The 20,924-nt window shown below is 33.3% G+C and overlaps 1 protein-coding gene across 6 annotated transcripts in view; it reads left to right on the plus strand.

Annotated features, from left to right (window-relative positions):
- Nucleotides 1–20,924, plus strand: part of CSMD3 (CUB and Sushi multiple domains 3) — a 610,641-nt gene that overhangs the window by 511,658 nt on the left and 78,059 nt on the right. For all 6 annotated transcript variants that reach the window (XM_027645674.1, XM_027645676.1, XM_027645678.1 and 3 more), the window contains 9 exons: nt 1,324–1,533; nt 2,531–2,719; nt 5,864–6,041; nt 8,002–8,147; nt 11,652–11,732; nt 12,900–13,013; nt 16,699–16,887; nt 17,295–17,441; nt 19,963–20,151. In XM_027645674.1, coding sequence (XP_027501475.1) covers nt 1,324–1,533; nt 2,531–2,719; nt 5,864–6,041; nt 8,002–8,147; nt 11,652–11,732; nt 12,900–13,013; nt 16,699–16,887; nt 17,295–17,441; nt 19,963–20,151 — 1,443 coding nt within the window. The remainder of the gene's footprint in view (nt 1–1,323; nt 1,534–2,530; nt 2,720–5,863; nt 6,042–8,001; nt 8,148–11,651; nt 11,733–12,899; nt 13,014–16,698; nt 16,888–17,294; nt 17,442–19,962; nt 20,152–20,924) is intronic.

Raw genomic sequence — 20,924 nt, forward strand, 5'->3', positions numbered from 1 at the left:
GCAGCCAGCACCAGGCACAAGGCTGTGACCCACAGCCTCACGGCTCTATTACAACCACCAACACTGAGCTCTTCATCGCCCCACTACTAGTCCTCCCAGTAGCTGGTTTCAAGAACACACTGTTCCCATCCCAGTGACTGAAAGTTCCTTGTAAACATTTCAGGCCAGAGGCTCCCTGCTTTGACTTCAGAAGCTGGCACCCAGTCCACTCACACTGGTGCCTCCGTTAGCTGACAATCTAGGAATGAGGTCTGTAGGACTATCCCTAGATCCAGAGAGCTACGACCTCTTACTCCCTCAAGTAGTTGGCACCACTGGCTGGAGGCACCCACACCACTCCAGTAACAGGCACCAAGTTCTGCTCGGGTTCAGGTCTCACCAGTAGCTGGCACTTAATCCTTGCCAACACATAAACGCAAGATTAAGAGTGAGATTACACAGACAGATAGCTAAGAAAAGATTTAATAAGAAGATATGAGATGATAGGACAGATGTGACCAGGTGCTCAACCAGACAAACATACTGACCAGCCCCATTTTACATGAAATATGTTCCTTTTATTCTCTATTCTCATCACTACCTCACTTACTGTTTGTCCTTCGGGTTCATGTGTTGGTATGCTCTTGTTCATGCCTTCGTCCTCTTCTTATTTTTTCTTGCTCCGTTGAAAAAAGGTCAGTGACCAGATAACCTTGAAGGAGCAGATACTTTACTTCTACATACTTTTACAATACATATAATCCATATAAGATGCATTTTTTTTAACTGTGCCTCATTATTTCATGTATATAAATGTTTTTTAAAAAATAAATATAATCCGAGAGAGATCAGTTTATGTACAACTAGAGTGGAGCTATCTCTGAGATAGAAGTCTGTCACTTCTTTTTTTCAGGTGTATACACACAAAGCATTTTTTCATTTAATAGAAAAGGAGATTATGTAATTGAAAACAGGAAAGATTTAGCTAAATGGAATGTATTCAGAATTCAGAACTTAAATTTGATCTAAATTCTATGATTCTGTGATTCTAAATACACAAAGAACAATGTTTTCCAAAAAGTAATATATATGTAACCTACAGTTTGATGCCTTGGATTATGTCAGTATTTCAGTACATTAGCATTTTTTACCTTGTCAGCCTCTCAAAATTAGTAATGCGTATGGAAAAACAGTGCTTCAAACTGAATTCCATGGTTTCTATCCAGTGATGTAACACATGCATTTCCAACTGATTATTTGCTGTGATTATCAATGTAAGATGTACATACTTTATTTTCTTTCCTGGTATCAATACTGGTGGCTTTTACTTACAATATTTTTCAGGTGTCCATTTGCAATTTTTGAATTTCTCAACGGAGACCATACATGACTACTTAGAAGTTAGGAGTGGATCTACAGAAACTAGCACGGTTATTGGGAGACTAAGTGGCCCTCAGCTCCCAGCCTCTCTGTTCAGCACAACTCATGAAACCAGCTTATACTTTCACAGTGATTACTCACAGAATAAACAAGGATTTCATATTGTATATCAAGGTGAGATTTGGATATTCTTGTGAGAACAATATGGCTGCTGAAGGTTTTATGGGCTTTTGGGGATTTTGTGTATTGTGTTCTGGAAGGATATGATCTAAATACTGTTTTAGAGTACTGGATTGATGTAGACTAGTGAAAATTAATACCAACCCAGAAATCTCCAAATCCGTTTCCTAGTTTGCAATTTCCCTGAAAGGTTCTTGTTCTGTTGCACCCAAGTAGGTCATGCTGAGCTCATGAAGACTGCAAGATCATAATTCTATTTATAGAGTTACATATTCATGTAAAAGGGATTAGATCACCACCGTTCACAGAAAAAGGTCAAATGTATATTTTAAACTAGACCTGCTCTCATTACTTGAATAACACCAAAGAAGGATTTAAAGAGTTTTTACGTTAGAGCAGTCTCCTATTACTGTTTTAATAGTAACAAGTCCAAATTGACTTGAACTCTGTAACATTCTGGAAGTGAGCCACTGTAAAAAGTATTAGCTTTTACAGATAAAGTCAATTTATGGCTTAAACTGCTAAGAAGGCCAGACTTAAGAGCTTATACTGTTACTACTATTAATAGTAATCATTTTGGAGATGCTGTTATTTGTCACAGAATGAAAAGTTCCTGTCTGTGTTTTAATCACATAAGAGAGAACTGCTTCTTTCAAACATATATAACCTCTGATATTCTGATACTGCAGACTGAGCACTGCTTATTTCTTCTCAGTTCTCTAATAAGATGCCAATGCTTCAAATCTTCTAGCTCAGTTTGGTATCTTCACATGACAAAAAGAAATGTTATTTAGTAGCACAGAAGCCTAGCTAGTTTCACTGTACCTACTCCAGGTGTAGGATCAATGATTTGATCATCACTGTTATGGAACTTTATACATATGGGATGTCCATGATTATTGAGTTTATTCTAATTAAAAGCTTTTATTTTTGAAGTAATTAGAATTTGTGGCTTACTTATTTTTTCCCCCATTTTTATTACTTATTTCAGCATATCAGCTGCAAAGCTGTCCTGATCCTCGACCATTTCGGAATGGTTTTGTTATTGGAAATGACTTCACTGTGGGACAGACTATTTCATTTGAATGTTTTCCTGGCTACACATTAATTGGAAATTCAGCTCTGACTTGTCTTCATGGAATCAGCCGCAACTGGAATCATCCTCTCCCCAGATGTGAAGGTGACCTATGACCTTCCTAAGGACTGTTAACTGAAGTAGTTTTCAGCTTTTCAATTTATAGGGACCTGTATTTTTTCACTGTGATCTTTGCCCAGGAGGTATTCGGTTTTGCACATTAAAATTTTAGCGGAGAAGCTGAAATGTTTCATGGAAATATGAAATCTCTGAAAACTTATCTGAGGTAATAAGTTTACATTTGGAAGGTTAGGCTTAAATCTGGAATGTGGAGACCCACGCTGCTTTTAATCTAGGTGATGCAACACAGTGAAAGATCTGGACTGAATCAGGAAAAAAAAGAATTCAAAAATTGAATTTACCAATTCTGTCCACTTATGTTCTCTCTTATCAGTTAGAAAGAAATGTCAAAGGTGGCATAAAGTGCAATTGTCCTCCAGTCAATGCTGTGTGAATTCCTTGTATATATATTTTTTCTGAATGGGATTTTATTTTAGATTACATTTTTTATCCTTTCAGATTTTCTTTTCATTATTATGCTTGCAACAGGTAAGCAGATTCAATGAACTATGACTTGCACATAGCTTACGTTTTAAGGAGACAGTATTAATGTATATGATGATTCTGTAGAAGTACTTATCTTATCCCTAGCTATGCTGAAAGGAATCTGTACCTAAGCAACAGGCTAAGGAAGGTCAGTCATGTTGTGTTGCTTTGTCACAGTTGTGGCAACATTTGGACACCAACATTAGATTCCTGAAAAAAAAACCCATAGACACAGCAAAGATACTTCATATTTAAAATTGTCATCCCAAAATCCTACGTTCCTGGGACTGTAAGGTCCAAACACCTTTAACAATTAAGTTATTGACTGTAAAGTTCTCTGTATACCTAAGCAAAGATGAAATCTGTACAAGATGTTAAGTGTCCACTTTCATATACCATAAGACCCTTCACTGTTTCAGGAGAGGTATTCAAGATCCCAGTTAAAGGCCTAATTTCTCTATATATTGAATAATAAAAGCTCAACATTAAGAATGGGATTGAGCATGTAGAAGAGAAAAACCTCGAAAGCCCACAACAACAACCTCCCCCCTAAAAAAACAAAACAAAATATCCCCCCTCCAAAAAAAAAAACCACAAAAATAAAACCCACAAAAAAAAAAAAAATCACCCTAACAGAAAATAAAAAGCTCCCCTATTTTCTGGATTTTTGAATTGTATTCTGAACTGTCTTCCCAAATTTAGGTACTTAAATGAAAAACCTGATTACCCCAAATTCCTTCTGGAGTCAGTGAGCCACAGGAAATTCTGGGGGAAGTGGTAACTAAATTAAGACCTAACTAATACTGAATTCAGAAAGGGAAGCCTCATCATATAGAAGAGAGATGACATCTACACTGTCTGGTTTTTGAAAGGGAAAGAAGTTAATTCATTTCAATTAAGTTTTAACACCCATTTTCTGGATCCTCTGGGAATAATAATAGTTCATGTCTTAACTGCTAAACACTTAGCTTTTCCCTATTACTTAGTTCTAACTGTATTTTCTGTGCCTCAGAATCAAAACAAATAATTTACTGAATAGAGTGATTCTGCTTCTTTGAACTACCTTAGTGGACCCAGGAATTTAATTAGTAAATTTGAAGATGTCCAAAGCACGTTGCTGTTCTGAGTATCAATTTTGATGAAATTCCTGAACAGTGGCTGGATGTTCTTGGTTTCTACCTAATGTCATATGAAAAGATGAAGATAAAAAAAATCAACCAAATTAATAATAGAGATCTAAAATATGTGTTGTGCTGCATGATTACAGACTGTCAACATTGCTCAGCTCCTAGAAAATTTTCTTACATTACACGGGGTTTTGTGCAGTTATTTACTGTGGTATTTTTAGTAAAGAGTTTGTAACAATCTGAATCAAATGTTACTAAACTTGCTTTCTGTTTAAACAGTTTTCTTCTCTTTTTGCATCCTCATGCACCTACTATTCCTTTAACCTGTGCTCAGCATCATCTAATACTCACTGACCCTTCTTAACTCATCTCCCTTGCTTTCATCTGTTTGGATTCTGTTCCTCTCCTTTTTCAAGAAATCTCTTTGCCTGACAATCATCAGACCATTTCTTCACTCCCCTAAGACCCAGCTGCAAAATCAATTCTGTCTGCACTGCTCAAACCCCTTTGAGACTTTGAAGCTAAAAGCTGAAGAAAAACAGTATACCAGCTGTTCGGTCTGAACAGATGAGGTGTGACTATGAAAGTCTCCTTAACCTACAATTCAACACCAAAGTGTATATATATATAAACCTTTACACATGCTTTAGCTAAATACAATGCCTATAATTCCTATACGTAAAACATATTTTAGGGAATCTGGGTCGCTGTGCGATGTGCATTTTGGGGTAGAGTGGGCAAAATAAATGTATGCAAATAAAGCAAATGATACAGTTTTAACCTTGCTCACTTTTCTGGAACTAGGATTCTATAACATAATTTCTCTTCTGTAATAACAGGGTGGTGTCATAGTCAACATCATCTGAAACCTCTGAGGAGAAAATCATGTAACTGGACTAAGGGTTTTCCAGAAGTGAAAATCCAGAATCTGTATGGTGATTCTTGCACTATATGGCATCTAAAATTAGTACAATTCAATCCAAATTACAGAGAGAACTCTTACTTTATCTATCAGAATTTGTTTCCATAAGTGCAAAATTGCTATTCATACTGCTGGACAATGTTTTTATTTTCAAATTCCCCTGTAATTTTCACCCACCCATCAACCAAACATATCCCTTCTCTCATGTGTTACTTTTGGTTGTCTATCTGACAACAAATGAAAGCAATTAATGGGATTCCCAACTAATTTGTAGCTAGCATTTATATAAAACCCTAACAAAATCATTTTCAGTTGCGCAGGAAATTTTACCCAATATCTAAATTTGGCTTTAGTTCCAGTTCTGATAGTATTTATAACATCAGAATTAATTTTTTTTTTTGCTTTCTAATTTTGACCAATAATGTCAAAATGGACTTCTGACTCTTGGCACAAAGCTCAATAACATCTGTTTCTTTACACATATGCAATGTAGTTATAGTGTACCAAATGTGTTTAACAGTATAGTTTTTACATAGTCTAATAACTCTAAAAGCATCTAATGTATTTTTTTTTTTTAAATTGTCTTTTTTATAGCTCTCTGTGGAGGAAATATAACTGCAATGAATGGCACCATATACTCTCCTGGATACCCTGATGAGTATCCAAACTTTCAAGATTGCTTCTGGCTTGTAAGAGTACCACCTGGGAATGGAATCTACATCAATTTCACAGTTCTTCAGACTGAGCCAATATATGATTTCATAACTGTCTGGTAAGGAAACAATGTTGGCATTTATTTAATCTTCATGTGACACTACACAACAAAGTATGAATTTAAAAGAGTATATTTGTGGGTTTACCCTTGAAACTGGTGTTCTCTGTAGGCCAAATGAGTGAGTTGTACCAATCCATGTTTTCCAATGGACCATTCTCTCTAGATAGCACTGGACAAGAATTCAAAATCAATAATAGTGTTCCTCAGTTTGTCGACAAGAGCATACAGAGACATGCTATGACTGCTCATCAACAACCAAGAGAAATAATGCTTAAGGAGTGATAAGAAGAGTTTACAGATATGTGTGTTAGTAGTTTAGAGGGTTAGTACTAGAAAATATGGCAATACTTTCTTAATTTCTTCCAAGTTGGCTCTTTTTACTTTTAAGAGTACATAAAAGGAGAGACTCTATTTGTATCTAACCATGACAAAAGGAGTTGAGCCAACAGTAACCGTAAGCAAATTATATTCTCTATATACCTGAATCCATGTCTATCATGACTCTGCATGATAACCTATCACCCCCATCAGCAACTTATCACATTAATCTATCCACCATGTATCTCAAGACATTTCATAGTGGCGGTCTGAAAAATAAAAACTAGACACGATTCCAGTATGGGGGAACTGGAATAGTTTATTGAACACGAGAACACGATTTTAAAGGTATCTGAGGTTGGACATGTTAATGAAGGGGATGAGTTATGTTAATTATGGAATTACACAAGTTTTTACTGCAATTTCTAAATAGTTAATTTTTCTTCTAGTAGGATTACATGGGGGATAGAGGGATTACAGGGATTTAGACACAGTTTTAACAATCATCCTAAAAAGTCCTTTCTTAATTCTTCTTGGAGCCAGGTTTATATCTCCGGTTTGCACATCAACAGGACTCTGGACAAGGGTCCAAACTTCTCGAATCACGAGATGTTTGTCAGCCTTGTTTTCCTTTGCTGAAAGCTGGGTTTGGGCTCCCACATTTCATGGCTTTAGGCCTCATTTCTATACATGTGCAAAGATTGTATTATATACATGATGGCTACAGAATTATATAGTTTATGCCACTTCTGGGATTATAATTGTTTACAGAATTGATCAAACTTTTTACAGAAGTTTCCAATGGAAAAAAAAATGCATTTTATTCCCAATTCAAATGTTTCAAAGCATATAATTTCTCTGATAAAACAGAGGGGGAAGAGTCAATGTGTCAGATTTGGACAAACATACTACTACAAAATTTTCAAAATAAAAAATATCCATAGTTTATTATATATTGCATTTTTTCAATTAAATATTATATATTTTCAGTTAAAATAACAGTTGAAAAAATTAACTTTAAACCTCTATTATTTAATGTTTGTCAATTCTGATCCAAAAGGAAGCAAATATGAACATTTAATGCCCTTGTAGTCTGATTCTGTCCTCTGTACGGTTCCACTGTTGTTAAGTACTAACTTTGATTTAATTTTTCTACTGAAATTAGAAATTTCTACTGAAATTCTTTTTTCCATAACATAGCAATGATCTTACCAGCAGTACATATTTTCTCTAAATCTTAATAAATAGTGCAAAATAATATCAGTAAATGCATGTGAAGAAGATTTTACGTATTAGGTTTATTTATTTTCTAATAGACACATTTGAAAGTATAAATACACAAACGTAATCAGAGGTTGTAGCAAGAAGATGAAGAACAATTACAAATTCGATAATTTTTAATTTGCTTCGATTTTTACTTGAAAATAAGAAAATTACTTTCAAAAGGTGGTTGAACTAAGATCCAATCTACACAGGATTTGAAAAGGCCTACAACACTTCACATCTATTTTATCTTATTTTAGTTGTCTTGTACCTTTTAGAGTAATCTAGAACAAAATTACTGTAATCATTTAAAAATTAGAGAAATTATATTATTTGGTTGGGAAAAAAAAATATTTCTGTGTTTGTTTTTTATTAGGGATGGACCAGATCAAACTTCTCCTCAAATTGGACAGTTTAGTGGCAACACTGCCTTAGAATCAGTCTATAGCACTTCCAATCAGATTCTGATCAAGTTTCACAGTGACTTTACTACCAGTGGCTTCTTTGTACTCAGTTATCATGGTAAGTGTGACAAATTTCTCTATTTCATTATCTGCACTGGTCACTGCAGGCAGACAACTCATGAGAAAATAAATTACTTTTCCTAAGAAGAGTTGCTATCATTAGTATGACTGACCTGCACTAGGGTAATGTAAACATATGAAGGAATAATATGAATGATGAAAATAAGCTATTTTCTTGAGCAAATATTAAATTTACTAGTAGTCAAGCAAAACAACAACAACAACAAAAAGAATCCACTCTGATGAGACAGGAGTAAAGAATGTAGCATCAAGACCCTAAAACTCAAGGTGCACATCTTACTGCTTACAATGCTTCTAAACTTCCTTTGAAATCTGAATGTTTTTGGAGGACATTAAATTTTTCTTAGATATTGGGATATTTTGCAGAAAGCACTTTTTTGTAGAGATACCAATGATAGTGAACTATACTGTGTAGTTAACATTAATCTACCTTGGAATTAACTACTGACTGAATTAAAATGGGTAAAAATAAATGTACCAAATTCTATGTCTTTTCGTAATCATTCAAACCCTCTGTGACCAAGTGTGTTTTGCATTCCTATAATTACAAGGAAACAGATCCATAAGTAAGGGTGCTTTTAGGTGCTTCGTGAATGCCTTTTGGAATGACTATTCTAGAAAACATTGACAATCTCTTTTCTGGATCCTGATCAAATGTTGGGACTAGAAGACTTTCCTTTTGGCTTAGTAGAGACATGGTTAATATAGATAGACAGAATTGAGGAGTAGAGGAACCATAATCTAAAAAAAACAAAGCAAAACAAAAATTACCTGTTACGGTTTGAAACTGGCTCCCTGCCAAGTCTTCAAACTTTACCACAAGAGTTCCCCCCCCCCCACTAACCTCAGGGAGAAGAGGGAGAAAAACAACCAAGAAAACCCGAAACGAGAGAGAGAGCTAAAGCAATATATATAAATGTATTTACACCTATATTACAGTTATATGCAATTGAAATATATATACTGTTTCACAGGGGAAAGGGAAGGGGGAAGGGAAAGGGAACAAAACTAAAATAAAATATATATATATCCCAATCAGTAGCCTGAGATCTAGTAACTAAAGAGTTAGCAAAGAAATATCCCACCACTCTCCTTGGGACAACCAAGAGTCGCTCTGGGATGATCGCCAGCAACCTCCACCTCCCAAGGTCGACAAGGCCTTACCAGGCCTCGCTCCCCAACATGACAGACTCAACAGCAGGGAACCTGCACCTCCGAGCCGCCGGAAGGAAAGAGAACAAAGGCCTTCCCTTCTTTCTTCTTATAGTCTGGTTTACGTAAAAATCATAGGGAATACTGGGTAAATCTAGACCCTCCCTTGGTTACAAACTGGTCACCAAGGAAGGCCTAGCCAAAATCACCACATTACCTAAAACTCACAGTGGATAAAAAACCACCATCAACAGCACTTGAATTGATTGCAGGATATAGACTCCAGTAGGGCTAGGTAGAGAGGGCTAAAAATTTCTATTCCGAATCTTGGCATCTAAGTTGAATGTATCAGCTTGTGAAGGACAAAAATGACACTTCGTATTCATTACTATATAAATTGATATTTATTGATATCTACTAATATATTGGGTTTTGACCAAAAATATGTAAAAACACTCATGGAACCATAGAATAGTTCAGGTTGGAAAAGAACTTTAAGATCATTGAGTCCAACTGTAGACCCAACACTGCTAAGTCCACTACTAAACCAGGTCCACAAGTGCCAAATCTACACGTCTTGTAATTACCTCCAGAGACTGTAACTTCACCACTTCCCTGGGCAACCTGTTCCAATGCTTTGCAACCACTTTGATCAATAAATTTTTCATCATATCCAATATAAACCTCACGTGGAGCAACTCAAGGCTGTTTCTTCTGGTCTAATCACTTGCTAGTAGTAAAGTGTCTCTAAGGAGCTTATGTTCTTTCACCTGTTTCTTTTGCTGTGAAAATTATCATTCCACAGATGTGGGCCCTAATGTGTAGTAAAGATGCAAACTGAACAGCACTAAGATTACTCATGAAGAAACTTAAAACAATCTTTGGATTGATGTTGTCAAGATGATAAAAATCTCTCAGTATCTTGGAGGCTATGATCCTTCATATCAGCTATACAAAATTTATAGCAGTAAAGGAAACACAATGAGAGGAGTCAAATCTATTTAAAACAGATAATTTAGGGATTAAAATTAATGATACTCTTGATACCCTCAAATGAGAGATATTTGAGATAAATTATACAATTTTTTTTATTGAATCAATTTTTAATTATATTGTGATTCCTATTATTAGTTTTCTTAGGATGCAAATAGCACAGTTGTTTCATGTTTACTTGGTATGTTTTACTTTAAATTGCTTTATCCTAATGTTAGCTTTATGACTCACTGATTTCAGTAGATCTTCATTATATGATCAACAAAAAGAAGTATAATAGGAAGATATCAAATATGGGTGACTCAATAGTAACAAAAGGTCTTACCTGTTACAGTATAAATTTCATGACTGACAAAAGTTTGGCAATTAGATTACTGCAGGATCTAATCACAGGAAGTAACCGAAAATATGTATTACTGAAGCTGAACTGTCATCTGCCATAAGTAGATGATGTTTCAGTGTTAAAGGGAAATGCTATAAAAACAATGCTATATGAAAATGTACTATCAGTGAAAACCAAGCATAATTCATCCTGACTGTACACTTTAAAACAGGGAAGACTATACTATTGGTATAAATATGTCAATGTAATTTCTTTGGCAGGATTTCTGTCCTAATTGCATTAAGATTAAACGGAATTTTGTCTGTGTCCAGATATGTATAAGGACATACAGTCTCTGAAAAAAAAGTCTGTATAGCTTCTGCATACTCTTCCTACTTATGTTTTTATTTGTTTCACCTAATTATTTTGCCTGGCTGCTGCATCATGTTTTAAATCATAGAAAATTATTTCACGTGAGACTTCAAATGAGAATTTTGAAAGCTGCATTATTCTCTTACCCTATCTACAGGTGCGGTGTGCTCCATAACTATTCATTTACTGGGAAATTTCACATTCAAAATACTTCTGTCCATTAGTTATTCTACCTCTGAGTAGAGTCTTTGGGATTCCAAAACTTGTATTTATTACAGAAGAGTCCAAGAGTAAAATTGTATTGTAAAAAAAAAGAACCCAAACCAAGCAAAACAATAGTTTCACAATACAAAAATATTTTTTTTTTTGTGTGAGATCACTTAAGTGAGAAAATTGGTAACCAATTCTAGGTTTCTTAGGTTATTTATGAGGGTTTTGCAACTAAAATAAATAACTAATCAAGAACACAGACACAACTTCTGATGTTTTCATTTCCTTTCTTTTGATTTTCCTGAAAGTTTCAAAATACATTAATAGAGTTTTCACTTTTATCCTGTTAATATGGGTATTAAATCAGTTAAGTTTGCATGGCTCTGTTAACTGTGTTTGAGAATGTCAGCTGTGCTTTGTTCCTGTTTATAGCCTATCAGCTCCGGGTCTGCCAGCCTCCAGCAAATATACCAAATGCAGAAATTCTAACTGAGGATGATGAATTCGAAATAGGTAATATAACAGAAAATGAAAAAACATTTGTTTCAAAAATAAGCTTACTGTGCATGGGATGCTTTTCAGGATGAAAATCATACCTATAATACATTAGATTTTTATTTGAAAATACATTTTTTAAGAAGTCATTGCTCTTCCCTATACCTCCTGAATCCCATTCAGACATTACATATAATACAGTAACTCTTTGTAATTGACTTCATTTTAAAATACATTTTTCATACTCTCTAATATAGAACATTGTATTACACTGAAACAAACAAACAAAACCCATAAGAAAACATGTAGAAAATGGTATATTCTGTACCAGAATTAAGGTCATTTGACCTTAAGAGTAAAATCAAATTTGTGAAAATTATGAGGATCAGAGAAGGGGATGACATTCTGACCTTCTGAGATGTGTAATAATATTACTTAACCACCTACAATTAAAAATAAATTGATTTATATGATCAGATGCCTGATCATATAAATTTCTTTCATATGTCAGATGTCTGAACAGTTAGTTTTGCTCATATGATGGCAAAGAAAAATAAATTTGTTTTTAGTCCATATCAAGATTTGATTAGTTATATAAGTAACAAAGAGAAAACATTTTTTTCCCCTTTCTTCTCTGTAATCTGGACCAAAGAGAACTAACTTCTGGGATACAAAAATTTCACTTTTATTGGTATATAAAACCATATCAATTATTTATTTCTTAATTTAAAAATGAAAGTTTCTTATTCTCACCATGCCAAATTTAGATATCATCAACAAAATCTAGTTCTTATTTAATTTTTTCACCCCTCAGGATTGTATGAGTTACTGACTTGATCTAATACCTTTAGTTCCATAATGGTTATCGTATAAATTATATTGCTTAAAGCTCTGTGGACATGTTCACACAGCATCAGTCAAACCTAGACAAATTAGCAAACTATCCAACAAATAATGTGGTGAAAAACAGTGATAGATGCAACACAGTGTGCAACACAAAGCTCATTTACCACATTTCTTAGACTAATCAAAGTTGTTTATGCCAGAGGTCATTTAGCCCATTTTATGTGGTGGCAAGAAACTTCATTAATCAATAATGTTTTCAAAGCTAAAAGTCTCAGTTAATTGCTGTTTAATGTTTCTTTTGTTTGTTTGTGTTTTGTCGTGTTTTGTTTTTCCAAACAGGAGACATAATAAGATACCAGTGTCAACCAGGCTTTACATTGGTTGGTAATGAGATTCTGACATGCCGACTGGGTGAAAGACTTCAGATGGATGGAGCACCACCTTCTTGTCAAGGTTTTTTCTCCTTTTTATTTTCCTGCTGCCAGTCCAGCTGAATGGTGATTCCTCACATACCCTCCGCTATCTCTTTACATAAAACGGCATACTGAAACTATTTCAGATTTTTTATGCTATTCCCAGTATATCGTTGTTGTGTTTCATATATGTCAGATATTAATGCAAGATAATTAGTAATCTTTTAGTGAATTTCACGAGTTTAAAGGACTGCTGTTCTACTTTGTGAAGTATTGAAAACTGCAAATACAGATATAATACCATCTCATTGTTAAAGTCAAAACAAGATTACAGTCCTGCCAACCACTAACATCGCAGTTTAAACTAGTCTTTATTAAGCTGAAAGTTGATGTGTTACCCTCTAATATAATTTTTCCATAATTTTAAAGAAAATGTGAGGGTTTTCTTTCATATTGAACTGATGAAGAAGCTAATGAAGATAAGCCTTGCACATGCTCTATTAAAAGACTGGAATCTCTTTGAAGTTCCGGTGATGGGTATGTGTTTATGTTTTCTTACTAATTTTTCCATTTATTTCCAGAAAGATGAATAAGGACTTTCAGTTATAAACATGTATGATAAAGTCTTTTCTAGAAAAAAAGAGCAAAACAGAACACCATAGCCTCCTAAAAGAATAAGTTATGTAAACAACAGTCATTTTGGATTCTACTGGTTGCTGTAATATTCCTTTGTGATCCTTCTACTCTTGAGCTTAATATTCTAACATCTACTGCAGAATTAAAATACTTTCTCAAATCAGTCATAATAAATACATTTGATTTACATTTGTATTATATGAAAAATACTACTTTCTGTTTTTTCTACCAATCTGATATTTTGGTGCTCCTTCCCCAGTAATTTTAATTCACTGATGTTGAAAGATTTATTTGGCAATAGTAAAATAACTGGTAATAAATCTACTACTTTTAAAAGTTAAGCTTTAATATCTGACTGTTTATTAGAAGTTGGAGAAGTTTCAAACTGGTGCATAGTATAGATGTTAGGAAATTCAACATCAGTATATTAATTTTTAGAACTTAATTATCTCTATAATCTCTACCTAGGTTTTAGATGAGAATTAAAAAAATACTGTCTTATAAATATATCCTTTTCCTGCACTCCCAAGAAAAAAGAAGGGTCTACTATTACAGCTGAATAAACTATTTTCTTCTGGTTTTATGCACAAAACTATGCTAAAGTCAAACTCATTCATAGCAGTCTAGCTCTTTTAAGAGTCTAACTCTTTTAAGAGTCTAGCTCTTAAAAATGCAAAGTGATCCTGAAATGTGAGCTTCATAAGAACTTTAACACTGATAATTTCTGAAAATTCATACATTTATTTGGGCACAATTACTTCTAGAAATAGCCTCCAACACCCCAATTTAAATTTAAGTCCTAACTTGGCAGACTCTTAGAATTTAATAGGTGGAAAACCATTAAATAACCTCCAGGCATGGCTTTAGCTGTTAAAATGATGTAAAATTAGATAGGGCAAATAGAGACATATGTGCTAATCCTGAGGCATTCTGTCAGCATGTGTTGCTGAAGGCATATTTGTATTCAATGCAAGACCAAAGACAAAATCTCAGGAATGATGACTTCAGTTACCACAGTTAATCTTTTAACTGTGAGATATAAATGCTAAATGTTGGATCCAATACTGAATATTAAGTCAGTTCTTTTGTAATTTCTGTTTAAAGCAGAGTGAACTGAATGTAGTTTTTAGGGTTAGATCCAGAGAATCAAAAAGAAAAATGCAAAAGAATTTTTTCAATTGTGTTAAAAATGACCAAATTTGACACGTAGAATAAGCAGCAGCATAATTATAATTTGTATTTTTTTATATAATATCCAAGTTTGAAGATCACAATATATAAGTAAAATTTCAATGATGACTGGAAAAAAATAACTTTTTGGAATCTAGAGGCAGCAAAATTACATGCCTAACATTTCTGTTTTTCATGATTTTAGTATATCACACTGATCTATGGATAAGCCACCATACTTTAATTGTGAAGGCTATAGCAATCACTCTCTAGATAAAAACACAGTTCTTCTGTTTGTTCTTAAATGATTTACTAATTCTTTTCACCAGGTAGGGTGGAGGTTTGTTGTTAGATTTTATTGTGTCAATTCCTGTTGCCTGAACTTTGTACATATGTTGTATGCTTTAGCTGGTGTAAAATGACTTTAGGTTGAATTTTTCTTTAATTTTTAACTTAAAATAAATTGATCAGTTGGATGATAATTTCTTAAAATTTTTGAAGATTTCCTTCTTTAGATGAGAAAATAATCACTAAATTACACAAGCTTATGCCAATGGCTGTCATTTTATTTTTTTAAAGTAGAGTATTTTCCATATACAACATGTAACTTTGTCCTTAATTTTGGTTTAAATTATTTTCTACTTTCGGGATAAATAAAAACTTCACAGTAAGAAGATCCAAACTGTATTTTGCATCATAATTAAGGGACCCTGAGAAAATTCTTGAGTGATGTCTTTTTTCTATATCTCGGATACGTTTTCTCTGAATCATAAAATACTTTGCTACTTGACTCCCAAGGAAATCTATATTACAGAAATAGGTCTTTAAACCATCTATAAAATTCCTGAGGGAAGTTTAGCTGAAGATCCCTAAATTAAGGACAATTTGCAAAGCAGAATAATATGGAGGCGGCAAAACTAGCTGCAAATAAACAAGTGCAACCAGATTACTATTATGCTCTTTCTGCCATACATTTTTGTTTATATATAATTTATATATATGTACATATATGTAGTATAAAACTGAGTGGATCAGTTCATTCGTTTGCTTGAGCTTTGTGTCACAACTGGCACAGCACTGTAGTTTGACCGATTCCAACCATATGAGTTTTCTCAGGTGGCATGGAAGCGTTTTATTCAATCTCTTCTTGAAAACAAACACAGAATATGAGAAACAACTTCTTAAATTTAGCAATTAGATGCTAATTTGCAAGTGAGAGATTAATATTTTTAAAATATATTGGTAGATTCCTTTCTCTTTTTCAAGTGTGGGTTGGATGGACTTGCAGGGGGTTGTACTAAATGACCTTCAAATGTCACTTTCAATCAAAACATTCTATGATTCTTATGATTTTTTTTATGGAGACAATTATTCTTTTTCTCTCTCATCTCTGCTGTTCTGTGTTCTTTATCTCTCTTCATAGTCCAATAACTTTTTCTACGTAAAACCTGATTTTTGTATTTAATAAGCCAATATTATTTTCAGTGTTCTTGAGAAACCTAAGATCCTATTATTTTTCTTACGTAACTTTTAATAACTCAGGACTAACTAATTTTTTTGTAAGAGTTAGTTGTCAATATAAAACCAGATTTTAAAACTCCTGTTTAGCAGTATTCAGTTCTGAATATACTGTAGGCACTTGTTCCTATATCATGAAACAAAACCGGTTTTTGAAAAAAGTTCTGATAACATGGTAATATAAACTATTTCTATTTACTGAGATTTTTATTTTATGTAGACCTAATGAATCCAGATAATTCAAAATTAAACCCCTGCATCATATTTTTAAACACCATTCTGCTCAATTTATGTAAAAATAATGAGTAATTAAGTTCTTTTGAACTCAGAAAAATCTTGACAATCCCATGAAACAGAAATAGTGGGCTCGAGATTTTTTTAGCAATCTTTGTGTTTCACAGTGCTCTGCCCAGCCAATGAAATGCGTCTGGATTCAACAGGAGTAATACTGAGCCCTGGATATCCTGACAGCTACCCCAATCTCCAGATGTGTGCATGGACCATTACCGTGGAAAAAGGCTATAATATCAGCATGTTCTTTGAATTCTTCCAGACAGAAAAGGAATTTGATATACTTGAGGTGTTTGATGGTAACTATAGGATGCATAACTTTGGATTATACTTTTTTCTATATAATTGTATTTTTATATTGCATCTGGGTAATCACTACTGTTTATGTACATCATAACTTTTCAGTATAAAAAATCTTTAAAAAACAATTATTTTGATTCATTGTGCTAAAAAGAATTGTTGGATTACTGTCTTTTGAAATTGTACTGCATAAATTATGTTTAGAAATAAATTTTCTTTTGAGCAAATATATACTGTCTAGCATATAACATGTAATGTCAACTTCTATTTTTAATTCAAGTTAATTTGCCATTTGCTTGAAGGAGGCTTTATACATATATATAGTTATGTGCACATAATTTATTGTATGTTATTTTAAACTTTGTAACTCCTTTTTTCTTTTTTTTTTCCCTTCCTTTGTACCAAGGACCAAATAGTCATAGCCCATTGCTCATATCTCTCAGTGGGGACTATTCATCTTCTCTAAATATAACCAGTAATGGTCATGAAGTATTTCTCCGTTGGTCAGCAGATCATGGCACCAATAAAAAAGGTTTCAGGATAAGATATATAGGTATGTGACTCTCTACAGTGTGTATAAAATTTCAATACGGAATGTTTATGTATGTTAAAATGGTAATATAAGCTGTGTTTTGTATCTTTAATTAACCAAAATGAAAGGAAATCCAATCTGTTCTATCTATGAACCTGATGATATTGATCTTGGGAGGAAAAAATACCTCACACATGTGCTCTGTAGAGATTTAAGAAAATACTTCACAGGGCTTTCAAATGGCATAAACCAGCACTAAAGATGAAAGAAGCTTTCCTCTTCTCTCTCCCAGCATTTATTTGCACATGTGTACCTCCTGGGGTGTATTCCAAACTGGATCTTTATGCAATTCATTATTAACAATTTTGGTGGGACAAAGAAAGACATAGAAACAAGGCAGGAGTGAGCTGCTATAAAGAGGAAAAATATGAAACCCTGGGGGATTGAACTCTTTAATTTCAGGTTCAACAGAAGCAGCAAACAGTATTAGAAGAGGTCAATTAGTATGTAAAAAATGCCAGTATTGTATGTGTTATTGATTCAAACTAACATAATGATGAATAGTGTGCAAAAATGGTACTTGACAATGATAGAATTTTGTATAATTTCTTTTAAAGAATTAATATATAATAAGAATTTCACTGGAAAATTATATTAGTTAATCGAGCTAAAGTAGACCTGTTGCAATTTGCAGCAATTACACAAAATCTATATTTGATTTTTTTATGATGACCAAAGATATGAAATATACAGAATGAAAAGTACTGTGCATAGTATCTGTAGATATTAGAGAACTTATTGACATAAAGCAATTTTGCTTTACAAAGTGAAGAAAGAAATAGAGAATAAATATAAAATTCTTTCTGCTGTTTTTTTTTGGTTTTCCTCACTCAATTTTTGGCTCCTCCACAACTGCAATTATGACACTAAAAATAATTAGGCTCATAATATTCAGTGAAACAACATCAGTGTCATCTTTCCCTTTAGGAGAGGATAGTTTTCTCAGACTTAAAATGTTTGTTGTTAACTAGATAACGTTCACTGTTGACTAGACACAAAATATTGTATGGTACCTATTTTCATTTCCTATAGTACCTCTTAGATCTGTTAAAAGAGAAAGAAGAAGAAATTCTTCTCTTTCCCTACAAGTAGTGAGAGAACTATTGAGAGGTAGAAGGAATATTTAATTGTGATCTGTATCTCTCAGAAAATACCAGTGTATTTTCTTATACACTAAGTAGAGCTGTCTGTATCTCTGATTCTTCCAAGAGTGTAAGGCAGGAGAAATTTAGTGTAAGGAAGAAAATATTTTCATAGTATGTACTCTGAAAGATATGGCAGTGCTTCTCATTTTGTTCTTTGCTTTAATATGTTTAACATATTTTTGTTGTAAACAAACTCTATTCTGTGTAGTGGAAGCTTTCACCAGAGAAAAACATTGACCTGAAGTAACTCATGGAACATGGAAAGGCTTAAAAAGCAAGTGAAGCAGCACTTCTCTATTTGCCTGAGAAAACAAATGCCTATAGTTATAAACATTCTTCAAAGCCTAAATGAAGCACTTGGAACTTCCAGCATAATTGTCTTTCGTACAAAAAAGGAAATTGGTCATCTTGGCTAGCAGCCTTGAATTAAACCAATTAGAAACCAAGTTAAACTCTTACACAAACAACATTTATCTTAAACTAGTTACCAGGTTACAAGAGCCTTCTGGTCCATAGCCAAACCCAAGGGACTTGGTACTCATGGATTTAATAAACAAGGGAGTGAAAGGAAATATAATAAACAAGTAGTATTTAACGTCAGAGAGTCTTGAAGTACATAAATAATTTCAGATTATGGCAATTGTATCTATCTGAGATAACTTTTGCTCTCATAAAGATTTCTGATTTTTTTCATAGTCTCTAGATAAGACTTCCGTAGGACTTAATGTGTTCTAAATAAATCAACAACAACTAGAAGCAGATTTGGTATTTTTGCCATGGATTTATGGTGGCACTAATATGTATGGTTAAAATCTATATTAAATGTTTTGCTTTCCTTCAGTTCATTCTATCACAGAACTTGAAAGAAATAATTTATTTAGGACCAGAAAGAAAAGATTATTTGAAAAGAGTTATGTGCAGGATGCACTAGATGTTTCCTTCTTTCAAAAATTTGTATACTACTGAAACGTATACAATTGCAATAAATTTCATCATAAACTAAAATTCTGTAGCTTACTTGATTTAAAAAGAAGATGGTGAAAAAATAAAACAGAACAAACCCCAAAATAATAGCCAGTTATAAAAGTGAGCTATCACTCTATTTCTTTGGAGGCTACTGACACCCGAAGCTTATAAAGAGCTTAAAACGGTTTATTTTTCACCTCTCTATTTCATCATATTGTTTGGTGCATGCATGATCAGGACACAAAATAAAACTTTTAGTGGTGGTTTCTCAGCTTCTTATCAGATGTCCACTGAATTCAACCAGAATTTTTCAAGAATTATCATCTGAATTTTAAATGCATATTTTATTTATTTGATATTTATGTTTAAAGCTCTCTACTGTAGTACTCCAGAGTCCCCTCCACATGGTTTCATTGTCAGTCAGACAGGTGGACAGCTCAACAGTATGGTTCGCTGGGCTTGCGATCGAGGGTTTCGGCTCATTGGGAAAAGTACTGCTGTATGCAGGAAGTCTCCATATGGTTATTACTCGTGGGATGTTCCAGTCCCAGCTTGTCAAGGTAAATTCTTTCATTTTAAAAAAAAATACTCTAAGAAACTTCCCTTTTCCTTTTCTAAGTTTTCTGACTTAAAATGAATAACAGTTAAACATTTCATGGTCATATTTCTGTACCAAAATTTTTCTACCTTATAAAACTTATAAAAACAAATGTGTTTTTAAGAGCCAGTATTTCAAGAGAATTTGCTAAGACTGGCAGATACTAAAAATAATCTATCTCACTGTGAGGGAACTTTCCCCCCAACACACATTTAAAATATGAAATTATTCAAAAAGTTAATTTAAAACTGAATATATTTAAAGTTCATTTATTGTGATTCAAGAATTACATTAAAAATAATAACAAAGAAAGACCTGAAACTTGCTACATTTCCAAGAACAGGAAACTGGACCAAGTTTTGCCTATGATGCAATATTTTGCCTATGATGCCATTCTAATATTTTGTGGTTTAAATTGAAATTTAAAAGATAATTAATCAGGTTAGCCATATATTTAATTTCTTCTGTCTTATAAAAAACCAAACATATTCTATCTAACAAGGAAAAGGAAATTATTATTTAATACCCATAACAATTGTATACTAATTCTTCCTTTCCTGAAAAGAATGCTGTTGTTCTGATAATTTGCCTGTGTCTCTATTCAGTGAACTATTAGAATGACTTTTTTTCATGAAAATTTGCAGATGTGCTTATTCAAAATGTATGCATTTTGTTCCAAGATAAATGCTATCAGAATGCTCCATGTTAATTTCCCCACAAGGTTTGTTTTTTGAC

This window comes from Corapipo altera, unplaced genomic scaffold (assembly GCF_003945725.1).
Source record: "Corapipo altera isolate COAL_440 unplaced genomic scaffold, ASM394572v1 51, whole genome shotgun sequence".
In the NCBI taxonomy this organism is placed as follows: domain Eukaryota; kingdom Metazoa; phylum Chordata; class Aves; order Passeriformes; family Pipridae; genus Corapipo; species Corapipo altera.